Here is a 21,514-nt window from a genome sequence, read left to right as displayed (position 1 = left end):
GTGTTTGAATTGTATTGGCGTGTTCTATGGAGCTAGGAGCTAGCATAGGAGCTAGGAGCTAGCATAACAAACACGCAGGTGTTTTTATGCAGGATTAATTTGTGGCCTATTAAATATAAGCCTGGTTGTGTTGTGGCTAATAGAGTATATATATGTCTTGTGTTTATTTACTGTTGTAGTCATTCCCAGCTGAATATCAGGTACCGTGAGTATGCAGCCTTGGCTGCTAAACATTTGATAGCTTGACCGTATGTGCGCGTCACGTACGTAACTTTTTAAAAATATATAAGCTTTATGAACCTTGGGTTAGGTGAACGGTCTTTTGGGCTGAGTGATTGTGTGTGTTGATCAGGTGTTTGAATTGTATTGGCGTGTTCTATGGAGCTAGGAGCTAGCAGAGGAGCTAGCATAACAAACACGTAGGTGTTTTTATGCAGGATTAATTTGTGGCATATTAAATATAAGCCTGGTTGTGTTGTGGCTAATAGAGTATATATATGTCTTGTGTTTATTTACTGTTGTAGTCATTCCCAGCTGAATATCAGGTCACCCCCGGCTCTCACAGCATCTTCCCTATCTGAATAGCTTCAACTCCCCACTAGTCCTTCACTTGCACTTTACTCATCCACAAATCTTTCATCCTCGCTCAAATTAATGGGGAAATTGTCGCTTTCTCAGTCCGAATCTCTCTCAATTCATGCGGCCATCATTGTAAACAATAGGGAACTTTGCGTATATGTTCAACTGACTACGTCACGCTACTTCCGGTAGGGGCAAGCCTTTTTTTTATCAGATACCAAAAGTTGCAATCTTTATCGTCGTTGTTCTATACTAAATCCTTTCAGCAAAAATATGGCAATATCGCGAAATGATCAAGTATGACACATAGAATAGATCTGCTATCCCCGTTTAAATAAAAACAATTAATTTCAGTAGGCCTTTAATATGCCCAGGTCTGCCAATATAATGATTTTTTTCTAAATTTGAAACATTTCTGTGGTCTACATAACATGTAAGGGCAGTGCCTTGGTCAAAATTTTGCATAGATTTTGCGGGCGGTCTTATTTACGTGCCAAGGTCTTGCTCCAGGCCAATTGGTATATGAATGTGCAGGACTTCCTTGAAAGACAGATTCTTAATCTCAATGGGACTTACCTGGGTAAATAAAGGCTAAAGAAAAAAAAAACATTTTGAAATGGCTATACAGAGGATGATTTTAGCATGCATGTGCATGCACGAGCTAGTCTGCCCCGCAATAGGAGAAAAATAAGGAATTTACTAACTACAACTGAATACAAATGACAGGCTCACACAAAGATCCTCGGGTAAACATCTAATATATATGGAGAGATGCTGACATAAGGCAAAATAGATCACTTAAATCTCAAATTCCAAACGACTCGTTTGGAGCAAATTTGGAAGGAAGCAAGTTGTTTAATTGGTTTTATAAATACCTCTGCCATGCCTCCATGGTTTGAGTTCAGAATTTTGGGACTTATGGGGATCCTAAATACACAAAATCAGGTACCAACAGGTAAGGAAAGTTTGTTTTGCATAACAGGACCCCTTTAAAGGATGCTTAATTCACTGTCTATTTGCTAACTTCATATAACTCACTCATTAAGTATCATATAATTTACATAACAAACATAGGCCTAATCTACTAAGATCCAAATACCCTGTGCTAGCTAACTTTAAAATTGTGTATACTATTAGTGGGCGTGTTGTGTGTGATCTACTGACACTGCATGTGTACAATTGATAACTGGTGGAGACCACCCTATTCAAATGAGGTTTTTGCGTGTAGTACCAGCATTATGTGCCCATGGAAACATTCATGGGCAACATGCATGTTTTTGTGCTCTACAACCTGTGTAGTTTTGTAATGTTGAACAAGCAGCACACATCTATAATCTGTAACACCTTTTTGTCTATATTGAATCGCAATCTAGACAACATAAACTATTTTTAGCAGACTGATGGTGTGCTGTGCAGAGAGGCGGTGGGCTATCACAACACCACAGTGCATTAATGAGTCTGGAATGATCTAAATGCAAAAAATGCATATCGCGAGACGTTTTTAAAATAATATATTTATTATATGAAAAAATATATTTATATATATATTTATATATTTATTAAAAAAAAAAACGCCAGCAGACACCAGAACGCATCAATTGAATTTGTTTTATACAGCCTCTTAAGTCATCCAGTAGCTATAAAATTATAAATTTATATTGCTGAAAAGACGATATGTCTAATATTTTTAATTTCTGACAGTCCTTATATGTTGACGCAAACACACACGCACGTAGGACAAAGGATTCTCTGTCCAGCTGTTTTTGCAGTGCTACCCCCTCCTTTCTCACAGCTGTGTGGGTAACTCTACCAGTTTGCACGTAATTTTCAGACGTGCTAAATAAATACGCAAAATAGTGCCAACAGAACAGTTACAGCCTTGATAAATTACATTATGCGTGGTGAATAATTAATGTACATCTTCACCTCTCAGTATTGGTGTGGACACACTGATAATCAGTATAAATTACAGTATACATATTCACGAAGACAGACATGAATGAATTGCACTCCTTATTTTGCTCACTTAAGAGACACAATCCTCTGATCATGATTTAAGTAGATCATCTTTGGGTGTGCTATCAAGTTTACACATGTTTTAGTACATCAGGCCCACTGTATGTTGGAAAGGACAGGAAATTGCTGAGGTGCGCTTCTCCACAGGCTACTATGGGCCATTTAATCTACTTGCTGCAAGTTCTACAGCACGATGGATACACAGGTGGGCCTATAGACCATGTATGCATTCGGTGTATAGGTAAAGTAGATAAAGAGGCTAAAGAGTGTATTAACGGATGGGGCAAACACATTTTCTGTTTGGATTAACTTCAGTTCATCTCAAATGCAGATGTACACACTGTATATAATACACATTTGTAGTATTGTATCCATCCATCCATCCATTTCCTACCGCTTATTCCCTTCGGGGTCGCGGGGGGCGCTGGAGCCTATCTCAGCTACAATCGGGCGGAAGGCGGGGTACACCCTGGACAAGTATGTGTACACAAAACATAGTTTAGAATTTCTAAGAGATCAAAAGCACTGGTGGTGGATTCAGGGTACATGTTTGGTTGTTTTATTGTCTTGCTGATTGTTCTACTGTGCCCTTGATATTGCTCAGAATTGCTAATGTCATGGGATGTTGGCAGCCTACTGACAGGTTAGCATAACATTAGCTATCAAAAACATGCACGCACACACATTATGTTCACAGTCACACCACTGATTCACACATGCATGCCCTCTCTGACACACACCTTCAAACATTCATCGTCACCAGACAGGAAGTGTTGTGATGCAAGTGGAAAGATTGTTTTTGCGGTCAAGGCATGATCAGTTCAGAAACTACTGAGTGATAAGACTCCCTTTGTGTCTTTGTGAATGTTTGTAGGCACAACAGAGACATGAGAGCTGGGCTTTTGAGTGTGTCAGTCCTTTGAGATGCAATACACCAAATATTACTTGTGGGCTTGAAGCTACAATCAGAAAGGGATGAAAAGTGATGCATCATGTAACATTTGTTCCGTGGTACTGTGGGCTATCTGTGGTGCAAACACTGAGTCTTTCGTTGGACAGCATTGAATAGGGGAAAACAGAAACAAACATCCCTGTGAACAGTAAGTGTACGCTTGAGGAGCAGTCACTGCAGCTGCCACAGTTCATTTAGTGCCTGGATAAAGCACCATTATAGATTGTAGCTTAAGTCATTAGTTATACGTCACTTGGTGTAAAGCAATCAACAGAACCAATGCATTAAAAACTGGCTATTCACTAAGTACAGTAAATCAACAATGGCACCACAACTCCAGGCGACTTTGGGACAAGATCATGCTACACAGTCAGTTGCAACTGAAACATTTCTGAAATATGTACAGTCTCACAAAAGTGGGTAAGCCTCTCACTATTCAGCAACCAGTGTATATTCGTCAATGACAATACTACAACAATCAAACTTGGATTAAGCTTAGAAAAGACAAAAAACAGCTTCGAAAGCACTAATGATTTATAACCCAACACAGCCTATTGTCCAAGTAGTTGTCAACACAAGTGAGTACATGTCACAGTAAACATGTCCAAATTGTTGCCAGTGTGACAATACTTATGATTTGATCTACTAAAGATTTGCGTCTATTAACATGTGCAAATCTAATCAACTAAGGTCATGTGCGTATTGCGTCTCTTATATGAGCAAAATAGCAAATGCAATTCATTTTGTCTCTATGAATATGCAGAATATATGCTGACAATCAAAATGCCCACAATACTAGGAGGAGAAGATGCAAATGTAACTATTTGGCACTCCCAATGCGATTATTTAAGACTGAAACTGTTTTTGTATATATTTAGCACATCGAGAAAAGATGTGGCACGGTTACAGGCCCTGCTATGAGGTGGCGACTTGTCCAGGGTGTACCCCGCCTTCCACACGAATGCAGATGAGATAGGCTCCAGCACCCCCCCGACCCCAAAAGGGACAAGCGGTAGAAAATGGATGGATGGATGGATGTGAGAAAGGAGGCAATCACGCTTCAAAGACAGACGATTGAGAGACAATATTTCATCCGTGTGCTTGTCAACATAATTGGACAGTCAGAAATAAAAATATTAGACATATCGTCTACTCAGCAAATGTATTTTAGAATGATATATCTGCTGGGTTGCTTAAGGGGCTAATTAAATCAAATTCAATTGATTTGTTTTGTGTGTGCTGGCTTTTGTATGGTGTTCATTTCATCTAGATATTATAATATATCTAGATATATAGAGGCGGGCAGCACGGTGGGGGAGGGGTTAGTGCGTCTACCTCACAATACGAAGGTCCTGGGTTCGATCCTGCGCTCTGGATCTTTCTGTGTGGAGTTTGCATGTTCTCCCCGTGACTGCGGGGGTTCCCTCCGGGTACTCCGGCTTCCTCCCACCTCCAAAGACATGCACCTGGGGATAGGTTGATTGGCAACACTAAATTGGCCCTAGTGTGTGAATGTGAGTGTGAATGTTGTCTGTCTATCTGTGTTGGCCCTGCGATGAGATGGCGACTTGTCCAAGGTGTACCCCGCCTTCCGCCCGATTGTAGCTGAGATAGGCTCCAACACCCCCCGCGACCTTGAAAGGGATAAGCGGTAGAAAATGGATGGATGGATAGATATAACCCCCCCAAAAAACACTTCTGCATTTTTCTGACAACATGCCTCTCAGAACGCACCTTCAGCGCGCTAAAAGTTGGTTCTGCTGTCTTGATCATGCCTCATTATATCCTAGAAAAAGTGGCGTATATTATAGTTGTGCTGCATGTCAACAACATGACGAAACACCACAGGTTGGACTATATGATAGGGCTGGACGATTATATGAACGTGATCGATGATCGCGATTCATTTCCAAGTCCATCACGGTGATAAGCTCTGTGACAACAGCCAATTGGAGTCGATCTTTTACTGCTTCACTTCCTGTTACAAGGTACGCAGAAGTAAATAGAATCATGCGAACAGAATGTGAAGTTAATTATATTTATATAGCGCTTTTCTCTAGAGACTCAAAGCGCTTAACATAGAGAAACTCACTATCTAGGTTACATTTAAAGGCCTACTGAAATGATTTTTTTTTATTTAAACGGGGATAGCAGATCCATTGTATGTGTCATACTTGATAATTTCCTGATATTGCCATATTTTTGCTGAAAGGATTTAGTATAGAACAACAACGATAAAGTTTGCAACTTTTGGTCTCTGATAAAAAAAAGCCTTGCCCCTACCGGAAGTAGCGTGACGTAGTCAGTTGTTCGCCTCCTCATATTTTCCTATTGTTTTCAATGCAGCTAGGGCGATTCGGACCGAGAAAGCGACGATTACCCCATTAATTTGAGCGAGGATGAAAGATTCGTGGATGAGGAACGTTAGAGTGACGGACTAGAATGCAGTGCAAGACATATTTTTTTTCGCTCAAGCTGGCTCATTGGATTCCACACTCTCTCCTTTTTCTATTGTGGATCACGGATTTGTATTTTAAACCACCTCGGATACTATATCCTCTTGAAAATGAGAGTCGAGAACGCGAAATGGACATTCACAGTGACTTTTATCTCCACGACAATACATCGGTGAAGCACTTTAGCTACGAGCTAACGTGATAGCATCATGCTTAACTGCATATAGAAACAAAATAAATTATACAGGGCCATGGATTTGCCCTAATAAACCCCTGACTAGAAGGATAGATAGAAAATCAACAATACTATTAAACCATGGACAGGTAACTACACGGTTAATGCTTTCCAGGCTGGCGAAGGTTAACAATGCTGTTGCTAACAACGCCATTGAAGCTAACTTAGCAACCGGACCTCACAGAGCTATGCTAAAAACATTAGCTCTCCACCTACGCCAGCCAGCCCTCATTTGCTCATCAACACCCGTGCTCACCTGCGTTCCAGCGATCGACGGTGCGACGAAGGACTTCACCCGATCACAGATGCGGTTGGCGGCCCTGAGACGGAGGAAGTTAAGGTGAGTTCGCCGGCTAGCGCGTCTGTGATAGCATCGTGCTTAACTGCATATAGAAACTAAATAAATAAATCCCTGACTGGAAGGATAGACAGAAGATCAACAATACTATTAAACCATGGACATGTAAATACACGGTTAATGCTTTCCAGCCTGGCGAAGGTTAACAATGCTGTTGCTAACGACGCCATTGAAGCTAACTTAGTAACGGGACCTCACAGAGCTATGATAAAAACATTAGCGCTCCACCTACGCCAGCCAGCCCTCATCTGCTCATCAACACCCGTGCTCACCTGCGTTCCAGCGATCGACGGAAAGATTAAAGGCCTACTGAAATGATTTTTTTTTATTTAAACGGGGATAGCAGATCCATTCTATGTGTCATACTTGATCATTTCGCGATATTGCCATATTTTTGCTGAAAGGATTTAGTATAGAACAACGACGATAAAGTTCGCAACTTTTGGTCTCTGATAAAAAAAGCCTTGCCCCTACCGGAAGTAGCGTGACGTAGTCAGTTGTTCACCTCCTCATATTTTCCAATTGTTTTCAACGCAGCTAGAGCGATTCGGACCGAGAAAGCGACGATTACCCCATTAATTTGAGCGAGGATGAAAGATTCGTGGGTGAGGAACGTTAGAGTGACGGACTAGAATGCAGTAAAAGACATATCTTTTTTCGCTCTGACCGTAACTTAGGTACAAGCTGGCTCATTGGATTCCACACTCTCTCCTTTTTCTATTGTGGATCACGGATTTGTATTTTAAACTACCTCGGATACTATATCCTCTTGAAAATGAGAATCGAGAACGCGAAATGGACATTCACAGTGACTTTTATCCCCACGACAATACATCGGCGAAGCTCTTTAGCTACTGAGCTAACGTGATAGCATCTGGCTCAAATGCAGATAGAAACAAAATAAATAAATCCCTGACTGGAAGGATAGACAGAAGATCAACAATACTATTAAACCATGGACATGTAACTAAATGGTTAATAATTCTCAGCCTGGCAAAGCTTAACAATGCTGTTGCTAACGACGCTGAAGCTAACTTAGCAACTTAGCAACCGGACCTCACAGAGCTATGATAAAAACATTAGCGCTCCACCTACGCCAGCCAGCCCTCATCTGCTCATCAACACCCGTGCTCACCTGCGTTCCAGCGATCGACGGCGCGACGAAGGACTTCACCCGATCACAGATGCGGTTGGCGGCTAGCATCGGTTGGTGGCTAGCATCGGCTAGCGCGTCTGCTATCCAAGTAAGTCCTCTTGTTGTGTTTCTACAGCCAGCCGCTAATACACCGATACCACCTACAACTTTCTTCTTTGCAATCTCCATTGTTCATTAAACAAATTGCAAAAGATTCACCAACACAGATGTCCAGAATACTGTGGAATTATTAAATGAAAACAGAGCTTTTTGTATTGGCCTCAATGGGGGTGCCATACCTCTGTTCTACTGGCTACGTCACGCGCATACGTCATATCCAAAGGAGTTTTTCAACCGGAAGTTTAGCGGGAAATTTAAAATTGCACTTTATAAGTTAACCCGGCCGTATTGGCATGTGTTGCAATGTTAAGATTTCATCATTGATATATAAACTATCAGACTGCGTGGTCGGTAGTAGTGGGTTTCAGTAGGCCTTTAAGGACTTCACCACGATCATCCGTGCGGTCGGTGGCTAGCGTCGGCTAGCGCGTTTGCTATCCGAGTCAAAGTCTTCCTCGTTGTGTTGCTGTAGCCCGCTGCTAATACACCGATCCCACCTACAACTTTCTTCTTTGCAGTCTTCATTGTTCATTAAACAAATTGCAAAAGATTCACCAACACAGATGTCCAGAATACTGTGGAATAATGAGATGAAAACAGAGCTATTTTGTACTGTCTTCAATGGGGTACCGATACTTCTGTTTCACTGGTTACGTCACGCGCATACGTCATCATCCAGAGACGTTTTCAACCGGAAGTTTAGCGGGAAATTTAAAATTGCACTTTTTAAGTTAACCCGGCCGTATTGGCCCGGCCGTATTGGCATGTGATTTCATCATTGATATATAAACTATCAGACTGCGTGGTCGGTAGTAGTGGGTTTCAGTAGGCCTTTAAACCAGTGTGGGTGGCACTGGGAGTAGGTGGCTAAAGTAGCTTGCCCAAGGACAAAACAGCTGTGACTAGGATGGCAGAAGCGGGGATCTAACCAAGAACCGCCAGGTTGCTGGCACGGCCGCTCTACCAACCGAGCTACGCTGCCCCGAACTTAAGAGCTAAACGGGCAGCTCAGGGCAGAAAAATAATCTCAAACGACAATATCAAACAGAAAAGTCTGTAGCTAAAGTCACATGGAAGTTTCTTAAGCGCAAAACTTAAAATGGTGAAACTGTATTTTCATTTGCACATTATTTTTTTTGACAATTTAGTTAAGAAAAATATTAATTATACATTTCGTTTATTTATTTTAGCACAACATAACTGCACGTAAATGTATTTTTCATCACTTATTTGAGTCCCTTCATATGCAGTGTATTTGGTTAGTACTTATTTTTCAAATCAGCCTGACCTAAGCCTAAGGTTTATGTGTTATAATGAGTAATAATCTTTGTGACTAACACATGGTTTCATATCATTTGACAAGGTTGTAACCTGTATGCAGGTTAGATTTAATTATTAAAGACAATTAAAATCAACAGTAAGATTACTGATTCAGTGTTAATATTTGAGTGGGCCCAATGCCCCTCTACAGTGGAAAAGTGGAGCCCAAGCTAGAAAAGGTTAAGAAACCCTGATGATTTAAGCGTCAACGGAATTGTGGACCGAATCGTGGATGGAATCAAGCCAGTACTTTAGCCGGCAGCCCTTCACCCTTCTCGGGCCATTTCTGTGCCTGCCTCCACGACACGCGGTCACCTCAAACTACAAGACTATCTAAAAAATACAGAGCTAAACAGTTCCCAATTACTTCTACGTGTCAGGTCATATGTTTCTTTTGCAATTTTGACGACTATCTGTCGTCCAAAAGCTGTGTGAAAAACAACGTGCTACTATTGCAAATGCTAGCCATTTTTGGACTGATGCTGCGTCTTAAAAGTATTTATTAGTCAGTTAATGATAACATGACAGCTTCTATTATTATCATTTAGCCTCCATTGTTGAAATAAAAACCGATGCATCCTTGTGTGTGCTCTATTTTGCTTGAAACTCAGTTCATTAATTTTTATGTGACTGTGCTTTTTCTTTCTTTTACTCAATTTACTTTGTTGTTTATGCAGTATGTTAATAAAGTGTAGAACTAATCCCTAGTTTGTTGTCTTAGTACAGATGCTTAAAGGCCTACTGAAATGACATTTTTTTATTCAAACGGGGATAGCAGATCCATTCTATGTGTCATACTTGATCATTTCGCGATATTGCCATATTTTTGCTGAAAGGATTTAGTAGAGAACATCGACGATAAAGTTGCACTTGTTGGTCGCTGATAAAAAAAAGCCTTGCCTGTACCGGAAGTAGCGTGACGTCAACAGTTGAAAGGCTCCTCACATTTTCCTATTGTTTTCAATGCAGCTAGAGCGATTCGGACCGAGAAAGCGACGATTACCCCATTAATTTGAGCGAGGATGAAAGATTTGTGGATGAGGTACGTTAGACTGAAGGACTAGAATGCAGTGCAAGACATGTCTTTTTTCGCTCTGACCATAACTTAGGTACAAGCTGGCTCATTGGATTCCACACTCTCTCCTTTTTCTATTGTGGATCACGGATTTGTATTTTAAACCACCTCGGATACTATATCCTCTTGAAAATGAGAGTCGAGAACGCGAAATGGACATTCACAGTGACTTTTATCTCCACGACAATACATCGGCGAAGCTCTTTAGCTACTGAGCTAACGTGATAGCATCGGGCTCAAATGCAGGTAGAAACAAAATAAATAAATCCCTGACTGGAAGGATAAACAGAAGATCAACAATACTATTAAACCATGGACATGTAACTACACGGTTAATGCTTTCCAGCCTGGCGAAGGTTAACAATGCTGTTGCTAACGACGCCATTTAAGCTAACTTAGCAACCGGACCTCACAGAGCTATGCTAAAAACATTAGCTATCCACCTACGCCGGCCAGCCCTCATCTGCTCATCAACACCCGTGCCACCTGCGTTCCAGCGATCGACGGTGCGACGAAGGACTTCACCCAATCAAAGATGCAGTCAGCGAGACGAAGGAAGTTAAGGTGAGTTCGGCGGCTAGCGCGTCTGCTATCCATCTCTGTCCTCCTGGTTGTGTTGCTGTAGTCCACCGCTAATACACCGATCCCACCTACAACTTTCTTCTTTGCAGTCTCCATTGTTCATTAAACAAATTGCAAAAGATTCACCAACACAGATGTCCAGAATACTGTGGAATTTTGAGATGAAAACAGAGTTTTTTGTATAGGATTCAATGTGTCCGCATACTTCCCGTTTCAACGATTGACGTCACACGCATACGTCATCATACATAGACATTTTTAACCGGAAGTTTAGCGGGAAATTTAAAATTCCACTTTATAAGTTAACCCGGCCGTATTGGCATGTGTTGCAATGTTAAGTTTTCATCATTGATATATAAACTATCAGACTGCGTGGTCGGTAGTAGTGGGTTTCAGTAGGCCTTTAAAAACAATTTAAAAAATTGAAAATAATCCAGTGTTGAAATAATAACTCATGGATCCATGTGTATGTTTTCTTTTGCTTGAAACTCAATACATGATGTTACTGTGCTTGTTCTTTCTTCTATTTAGTTTGCTTTGTGGTTTACTCAGTATGTTAATAAATTGTTGACCTAATCCCTAGTTTATTTGGTTTTAGTACAGATGCTTTAAAACTGGTATGTTAAAAACAATGTAAAAAAAATGGTGGTATTAATTGAGATGGGATGATATGAAAAAAAATGTTGTGATCCTTTTTTTTGCCATATTGCCCAGCTTTACTATACAATTCCATAAATTTGGAGGAAAGAGTGTCTCCATGTTGTCAACTGATATACATACAAAAACCTCATATAAATATGGCGGTCTTCACCACTTTTGCACTTATCAGTTGTTCACACAGTTTAAGTAGATCAACCGCAACACACCCACTAATGGTACATGCAATTTTATAGTTTGCACACGCTATTTAGCACTTATTTTTTGGATCTTAGTAGATCAGGCCTTTTGTTTTATAGCACTGCCTTAATCGTCTTGGGCATTATATTCACAACGCTGCACTGATTTTTACTTCAATCCACTACTTCGTGATGACATCGGAACTGGCTAATGTTATACACATTGCACTCCTCTTCATTCCGCTAGACGGCTAGAGGATATCCCCTTCCCAGGAGACCTGAGCCACTCTATCCCCTTTGCATTCATCATACTCAGCAAGGCAGCTGTCATCTGGGTAGTGTGTTTGGGGGTTTTATCATGTTGGAAAACTGCCATGATAAAACCCCCAAAACTACCGCTTTCGACGGTTGCACTACATGTTGAAATTCAGTTATTTCTCAATTAACAGCAACTCTCTATGCTGGCAGGATTCATGCATTCTCAGAAAATGATGCACCCACCACTATGTTTGCCTGCAGGCTAGACACAATCATCTTGGCGTTCACTTGTGTTAATAGCTATTTATAATTTTAGCAAGATGGTAAATCTATACTGCTAGACAAGCTGTACATGGACTAGTCAAGGACATCCAACATGAATTTATATTATTAGAAGACATATGTAATACAATGTTTTACTGCGTAGGAAGGGTGTGCTTACTTAGGTGAGATACTGCATGGTTATATGGTGCCACATTTAGCTGTTTTAATACATTGTGCCATAAAATAGGTGAACTGAACTATTATGCAAGATACACAAAGGCAGGAACCAAATGAATATCTTATTTTTAGATCACAATTAACCACCACACAAGAAACTGCAACAAAAGCAGAAAACACAACAGAGAAGATAACATTTACCGAACAATAAGAAATAGGAGAACTCCATATAGTGATCCCACAGATCATACACACAGCTTGGAAGAAGCCCACAAAATGCTTCGGATTGGCTTATGCAAAGGGAGTAGGGTGAGACTAACCAGGCGCCGTGAAAACAATCACTACGTTACAATGAACTAAATTAGTCTGATTTCTCAAACACTTAGTTTTTTTGTTTTTTCACAACTACATGTGAAGTCCCAGTGTCCATGCACATTCTCTAATGCAACTATTGGTCATATGCCGTATGTCTCCCGCATACTGGGGGCGCCTATTTCCTTATTTAGCACATAAATGTATTACTTTTCCGGTTGACCTATGACGTCACACCAGGCGTCTGCGGCTCCTTACAAGTCAACAGCCTAACTCTGCTGTACATGATATCCGCTGTAATATTGGCACATATTACAAATATTACGACTCTAATGGCTATGCTGATAGCAGACTGCATCAAGAAATGATCTTAGATTGCGCTACGAACATGACGTACAATCTATACGTACTAACATACTATCAAGAATGTATCGGCGCGGATGCAGGTCTGAAGCAAAAAAAGACCGGCGGGAGAGAGTTGTTTGAAAGGCATGTTTGGACAGAGAATCATGGAAATAAAACTTTCGAATGTCTCAGAGGTCATTCATAAGACTCTGTGGATTGATGGGAGTTTTAAATTCGAAGGGAAAGACTGTTCGTGCACCGGTCAATACTGTTCCACATGAAGTTTGCTATTGTTCTGGACTAGCTTGCCATTTGTGTGGAATACAGAGTTATTGCTAACCAGTTTGGAATGCACAAATGCAGCATGAAGAGGTTTGTGTACGCTTTATTCTTTGTTTTGTAAGATACCTGCTTCATTCTCTTTCATCTCATTCGCTCAGTTTCTTTCTTTCTTCCATCGATGTTCTTTTTTGTGAAGTAAATATATAGTCCCCTCTTCATTCCAGTTGTTGCTTATGTTTTTATTGAACAGGATCTGCTTCAGAGTTATATCCCAGACGTTGAGACTGGTGCATGAACGAGACAAAGGGTCCCCTCCCGCGGCACACATCCACTCAAGACATCTGGTTTTCAATCGCATAATCCAGGTTTGTTAGTCCGACGTTTCAAAAACTGAACGTGATCAGATTAAGGTGTTTCCATGGGTTGTAGAATGGTTTTAGAGCTGAACTACTTGAGAAATCGGACTAATTTAGTGCATGGGCACTTACTCAATGAGGGAACAAGGCCAAAGGTAAACAACTCAAACTTGAAAAAAACAAATTAATAAATGACCAACCCAAACACAAATTAAAATCTCTAGAGAATATCAAAGAGAAATTATACATTTTATCATGCTGCATGTTTTGCTAACGGTGTTGTTATTACAAAGTGATTTGCTTACTCTTGAAGAATCTTGCTGTCAGTTGTTTGTGGGAATCCAAAATCCATTACTTCGTCCATCAGTTCATACACAGTCACAAAGTTGTCACGAATACTCTCCTCCTCCAGCTCCTTAAAGTACTCCTGAAACACCTTCACCCAGAATTAAACAGGCATACTTTCAATACAAAGAATGTTAAATAAAAAAATAAAGAAATTAAAAACTATAATATTGAACAAATACAAACCTGGACAATTCTATAAAGGAAGGAATATACCAGAGCAGCATTCGCATTCTTTTTGGTCATGGCTACCACTGAAAAGGGGTCCGCTAAGTAATAATTGTTCATCTTTGACAAAACAGTGCAGAAAGGACTTTACAGCACAAACATATTGTAAAAGAGGTGCATGCAATTAAATTAAAACTTAGAAGCATTAGACTTGGAAGCAATTGGGAACATAGCCACAGGTAAATATAATTGCTCAGATGCCTATTGCAGTACACAGGAAATAACACTAGCAAACAAAATATCATGTTGAATTAATAATGTGTAATGAACTTTGACTGTTAAATGTTTTTGCAATAAAAAGTTGTCGCATAAAGTGCACAAAACATAAATGGAGAGTCATTTTCAGTTTTCAGAGCGGCTGTCATACACAATGTGGTGACGCTAAAACAAAGCCCAGAAGGGAGATGGAGGTTGGTCAGACAGGAAGACTGTATTTCCTTTGTGTACTTTACCCATTCTTTTCAGATTTTAGCACAATGCACAAAAATGCCTTTTAACAAGCACTGCAGTGAAATATTAATTTTCCTCGGATACAGTAAAGGTTGTTGTGCTTGATCCACAGAAAGTGCGAGGAGCCATGGGTAACCAGTGGAGTCATCTCTGCCTCTTCCTCCCGCTTCAATAACATTGGCATGAAGTGGTCAATCTCATTCATATCCATGTTTCCCATGTAATTACGGCAGATCAAGACCTGAAAGAATCACGTAACAATGTAAATATACTGGCAGAGGACACTGCGAGAAAGGCACAATAGAGTTATGAAATATTTATAGCCTTTGGTTGAGGTTATAGACCTGAGCACTCAAGATGTATGGTGCTTTAGTATCCACTTGCTTACAAAGAGGACTCAACTCTGGATGGACGAGATTGTCAAAGATCATCTCAAAAGCATACAAAGCAAATAAGCATTTCCACCTGTTCCTGGTTTATATATTTTATGTGAAATGGTACCATACTGTACATTTTTCCTGGTCCTACTTTTTAAAATGCTTTGTTTTTGAAAATATAACAACACAGACTACTGAACTATTAACAAACAAGGTCTGGTTTGGGTTTTTTTCTGACTGCTGTTTAAAATTGTTACATGTGTAGACATGTCAATACTCCATAGAATTAATTAGAATGTCGCAATTGACTTGTGTAATTGAATGTGAAGGTGTTCTTCAGTCTGATCAGCCATTGTTGATTAATGCTTTTCAATGGCAAGCGGTTGCAGCTAAATTATGGTCTCCATACACAGTGTGAGCCGCTCCCCTAAACTATCAATAATTACTTCTATTACAGCAATTAAACCACATTTATAAGTATCTTAAGTAAAATGATCACTGGAGGATGAGGCTAAACATGTTACACACCGAGAGAAAGCCAAGAGCAGGCATGTTAAACAACACCATGAAATAAGTGCATAGTGAACTTCAAGAAGTGTAAATGGAACCAGAAAGTAAGCAGCTATTAATAAAACATTAACAACTAGATTAAAAGAGTGTGGTGGGAGAGGATAATGTAACAACAACTGTTGGTGTGTCAGCATTGTCACAGTTAGTACACGACACTTAGGGGAACGATCAGATCGATTAACAAATTGGTGGTGTCGATATTAAAGGTAGTTTCAGTATATGATCGAAACTAGAGTGATCAGAACAATATTTTAATTTTCTCAAAATACAGTATATATATTTTTTGTTTTCCTTAATGTTTACAAACTCATTTCAGGATAAACAGTCTTTTTCAAAAAACATCAATCTGAGCTGTGAAATAAATGTGTTCATTTAGGCTTAGACACTATAAGATTCACTGTAAATTGATGCATATACAATGAGTCAGAATTTACAGTAGGTAAGGTTGTATTTTTGCCTCATACCTGTGAGAGTCATGTGTGTGAGTAAAGCATTAAAGACTAGCTGCAGTGTGCTCAAACAACCCCTACGTGGCATCTGTGAGCAGATAATACTGTATTGTGTCTTTCTCTTTTAGACTCATCAGGTCTTATCAAGTCGGTATTGCATTCTTCATTCATTCTTCACTCACGCTTTAAGTGAGGGATGAGGGAAAAACTAACTCCGATACACTATAGGTTATATTGTGGACACTCAGAAGGTCTCGGCACTACTACAGAGTGATAAAAGCTCCAATGCTTGAGGGATCACAGACACTTTCCCATTTTTGTAATAGATGAGGCAGTGTTTCACAGGGGTCACATGGGGGGTGGATGCAACAAAGAGTAAAGAAAATAAATACAAAATGAAATAACAGGAAAGTAATGTAGTCTGGAGAGGGAACGAGTTAACAGGTCACTGCGCTGCTTCTGTAAGAAAGGACTACAACTACCACACAGAAAGTTCAGAGGTCACGAGAAAAGAATGAGAAAAAGACAATTCTTTACATCAAAAGAAACGGCTCCGCTGACATTGCCTGGGACCGAGTGATTGACGTTCTAGTTTTCTACAAATGGGAAAGTGCTGTTGACACTTACTACATGACATCCACTAGAGTATGTTGGGACCAAGACATTGACTAACATAAATGCTCCAATTAACGTCTATTTTCAATTAACCGCCAAGTCTCCTATAGTCCCCGGTGCGAGATCTACAAAGCAAATAACTGCCAGGGTCTCTAAATGGGGCTATGTAAAAAAATTACTGTGGCTGTAGGTAACAATCCTGGTGCCAAAATGAATGTGTTAATGCAGATTAATCAATCGTCCATTTTTAAAATTACGTTATTAACCCGCCAGCAGAGCAGAATGACTCAAAATCCCTGCACATGACTGCCACTGCTTTTTGGGCAGTGTGACTGTCGTGCATGCGCAAATCACAAAACAATAACAACGGGTCCACATTAATGTTTGTTTAAAAACCTTTTTTTGTTGACATTGCTGGGCAAAATTGTCCAATGATTAATTATCTAAATAGAATGATTGTTGCATTGAATTCAAGGGTCAGAGCTTTAGGAGCATATTTCAAAGTTATATTTTATTAAATATTTTTGTAAGAACAATTGATGAATGGTAATGGTGGATTATTGGGCTATGTGGTATTATGGGGTTTTAAAAAGAAAAACAATTTACACATAACTGAAACCAAAACGGTGTCACAAAACAGAAATAAGATCTAAACGATGGATTTTGCGAACCATTCCATTACTAGTGCCTCTATTTTCCTGTTTTTCTTAAGTCTCTTTTCTCATGCAAAATCAAAACACAAATCATTTAGATTAAAAATTAATGGTATTAAATTGTGATTAATCAAAATTAATTCACATCAACCCTGTGATTATATGAATTAAAAATTGTATTGTTTACATGAGACTAGCAATATTAACAACATAAATCAAATTAATTCATTTTGAACTACAAACTGTCAATATTAATTCTAATTGTTAGTCAGTGTCAATACAAAGGGAGACTGTTGACTAGAACCACTAACATGACTGTACATTTTAATTTATGAAGTCCTGAAGTGTATTATACTACCACAATGGTGTTCATGGTAATGAGATGATCCCACTGCTCATTACAACTTCAAGCTTTGGTTTGAACAGACAAACTCATTAAAAATGCAATCTGATGACAATGGGAACAAATGAGGTTGTGCTTATTCCAATAGCCTGACATTTCAGTCTTCACAGCAGGTTCCAGCACAGTGAGGGGCAAAGACTAGGGAAGCAATGTGGTCAGAAAAGACTTTACTGACTTGCCCTGGGCAAATACAGGAAGCAGGAACCTTTGATCTGTGAAATCAAAAATCCCAGATTATGAGACCTAGTTCTTTCTACTGCTGATGTTTGTTATCAAGTGCATACAGATTATTTGTGAATTTATGTTTTTGTCCTCCAAAAAATGAACTTAATTAGGTGTAGATGGGTTTGTTGTATCAGTGCTTTTCTGTATCGATGATAGGCTTTGATGTAATAAATGTGACTGTGAATGATTGTATTTCTATGTTTAGTCTGTCTCAGTTTACCATGCAACTGCTATGCAATAGGTCTAGGGTGTATTTTTCACCAAATTAGATAGAGAAAAGGTTTAGCTTCTTTATGATAATGAACAGTAACAAATGGATGTACAGTATCTGTATTTGGGCTGTGGGTTTGACTTTTAGAATTTGTTCGAATCTGTGTTTTAATTCTACAATGAAATGTGTCCCTCATTGTTAACTGCCTCCAAGGAACGATCGCATTACAGTAATTCTATTACTACCGCTACATTGTGCATTCTTTCCAATTGCTTGTTTGATTATTACGATTATGATAATACATCCCGAAGGGACTTTATATAAAACTGTTAGCAGGTTTTGAGCAAATAATTGCAAACATTCAACTGAAACATTTAAAAAATGTTCCTGACAATAAAATTGCATTTGTGTCCAAATAGGCCCTTTTTTTAGTTAATTGAAATTATGCAAGCCAGTAATAACCTTTAAATAATCATAATTGAATCAAAATTCAAAAGTATTATTTATCTGATTTAAAAAAATAATAATTTGACAGCAGTAATAAACATATACAGTGTTATAATAAATTAATGGTTACATGTATATGCTTTAATGATTCGATTTTGCATACTGACACTAAAACATGCTGGGCAGTCGCTGTTAAAATTCAGATTTTCACTCACTATGTTTCCATGCACTAAATTAGTCTAATTTCTCAAATAGTTATTTTTTTGTATGGTCACACCTACGTGTGAAGTCCCAGTGTCTATGCACACTCTCAAATGTGACTATTGGTCATATGCCGTGTGCCTTGCGTACACTAGGGGGGCACTAATTTTCTTTTAGCACAAATTATTGTATTGCGTTTCCGGTTGACTAATGACGTCACACCAAAACAAGGCACCTACGGCTCCTTACAAGTCACAACAGTTCAGCTCTGTAATACCTAATGTCCGCTGTAATATTGGCACGAATTAGAAATATCATGTCTCTAATGGCTATGCTGATTTTAAATAGCATCAATAAATTATCATAAATTGCGCTACAAACATGATGCTACTACCAAGAATGTACCAGAACGGCTGCAGGTCTGAAGCAAAAAAAGACGGGCGAGAGACAGAGTTGTTTCGAAAGATTTTCGGACACAGACTCATGGAAACAAAACTTTTGAATGTTTTGGAGTTCATTCATAAAACTCTGTGGATTGATGGAAGGAGTTTAAAATCAGAAGGAAAAGACTGTTCCTTGACATCCAATGATAATAATACTTGTAAGAAAGGTACTTTGCATGCCACCATTGATGCAAGGATCAATTAGAAGCTATCTCACTCGCGAGGACAAGGCTTCATACTGTGGAGAGACGTTAGCCACTAGCGAGGACGCCACATTGCATTGAGGACGCGGTTGTCTGCTTGTATCTGTACAATTTGCGGGACACAGCCAGAATGTGTAATCAGCATTACCATATTATAACAATAGTATTAAAAGCTCTATTATCAGGCAAATGTATATCACTTATATTACGCAATACTTTTCTTTTTTTAATATGTATTAGCCCCATGTTTGTTTACATGCTCATTGTCTTTTTTCTACTGCGGTCTGCTGCTGCATTGTGATGCATGCGTCTCTCTTTTGTCTCCGCTGAGCGTGGAAAGTACTGCATTTAGGAGCATTTCTCTGGTGAGACTGAAGGGTTTAAATTCGAGCAATGTTTGGCGGGTGAAATAAAAAGCTTTTGGGCTACCAATTTAGGGCCCCTGGTGAAATAATCAAACCAAAAGTGTCAATTAAGGAGAATATGGGTGTAATAGGCTCCAGCACCCCCCGCGACCCCGAAAGGGACAAGCGGTAGAAAATGGATGAATGGATGGTTAAGACTTACGCAGGGTTAGGGCTAGGCCGAAAAAACGATATCAATATATATCGCGATAGACATGTAATCGATCAATGTAAAATGTGTTCGATAAAACCTTCGATATACTGTGTATATATATATATATATATATATATATATATATATATATATATATATATATATATATATATATATATATATATATATATATATATATATATATCAATTCAAAAACGATTTTTTTCACGATTCAAAAGGATTCTCTATTCATTCAATACATAGGATTTCAGCAGGATCTACCCCAGTCTGCTGACATGCAAGCAGAGTAGTAGATTTTTGTAAAAAGCTTTTGTAATCATAAAGGACAATGTTTTATCAATTGATTGCAATAATGTAAATTTGTTTTAACTTTTAAATGAACCAAAAATATGACTTATTTTATCTTTGTGAAAATATTGGACACAGTGTGTTGTCGAGCTTATGAGATGCGATGCAAGTGTAAGCCACTGTGACACTATTGTTCTTTTTTTTTTTTTTACAAATGTCTAATGATAATGTCAATGAGGGATTTTTAATCACTGCTATGTTGAAATTGTAACTAATATTGATACTGTTGTTGATAATATTCATTTTTGTTTCACTACTTTTGGTTTGTTCTGCGTCGTGTTTGTGTCTCCTCTCAATTGCTCTGTTTATTGCAGTTCTGAGTGTTGCTGAGTCGGGTTTGGTTTTGGAATTTGATTGCATTGTTATGTATATGCATTTATAATACTGTGTATTGTTTTGTTGGATTGATTAATTTAAAAAAATTAAAAAAAACATTAATTAAAAAAACAAAAACGATTTTTTAAAAATGAGCATCGATTCTGAATCGCACAACGTGAGAATCGTGATTCGAATCGATTTTTTCCCACAGCCCTAATATATACACATACATACAGTATATATGTGTATAGATATATACATATATGTACAAATATACACATGTATACATACATACATACATACATATATATATATATATATATATATATATATATATATATATATATATATATATATATATATATATATATATATATATATACATATATAAATACATATACACATGTATACATACATACACATACATATATATATATATATATATATATATATATATATATATATATATATATATATATATATATATATATATATATATATATATATATATATATATATATATATATATATATATATATATATATATATATATATGTAGAAAAAGATATATGTTTCTTTTGGTCGGAAGAAACCGTAAAGAATAAAGCATGGTTGGTTGCATGAACAAAGGCGCTAGAGGTCTGGTAACCTAGTAAAACACAAAGTGGTCAGTGAGCAATGGGACCTGCCAGTTGTGTGACAGTATCAAATATTAAGTTTGGTTGAGCTTGCTATCTTGCAGTTGATTCTCAGCATGGAGGGAGAAGAGAAACTAAAAATGAGTGCTGCAT

General features: G+C 38.5%; 1 protein-coding gene across 1 annotated transcript in view; it reads right to left on the bottom strand.

Moving 5' to 3' along the window:
• Positions 1 to 21,514, bottom strand: part of ap1m3 (adaptor related protein complex 1 subunit mu 3) — a 45,352-nt gene that overhangs the window by 21,706 nt on the left and 2,132 nt on the right. The window contains exons 2-4 of the mRNA XM_062027547.1: positions 14,766 to 14,922; positions 14,190 to 14,257; positions 13,964 to 14,094 (exon numbers count right to left, since the gene is read on the bottom strand). Of these exons, the coding sequence (XP_061883531.1) occupies positions 13,964 to 14,094; positions 14,190 to 14,257; positions 14,766 to 14,922 (356 nt within the window). The remainder of the gene's footprint in view (positions 1 to 13,963; positions 14,095 to 14,189; positions 14,258 to 14,765; positions 14,923 to 21,514) is intronic.

Source organism: Entelurus aequoreus, linkage group LG19, assembly GCF_033978785.1.
Source record: "Entelurus aequoreus isolate RoL-2023_Sb linkage group LG19, RoL_Eaeq_v1.1, whole genome shotgun sequence".
Classification (NCBI taxonomy): Eukaryota; Metazoa; Chordata; class Actinopteri; order Syngnathiformes; family Syngnathidae; genus Entelurus; species Entelurus aequoreus.
Note: the sequence above shows the minus strand (reverse complement) of the source record. Positions and strands in the feature narration are given on the sequence as shown.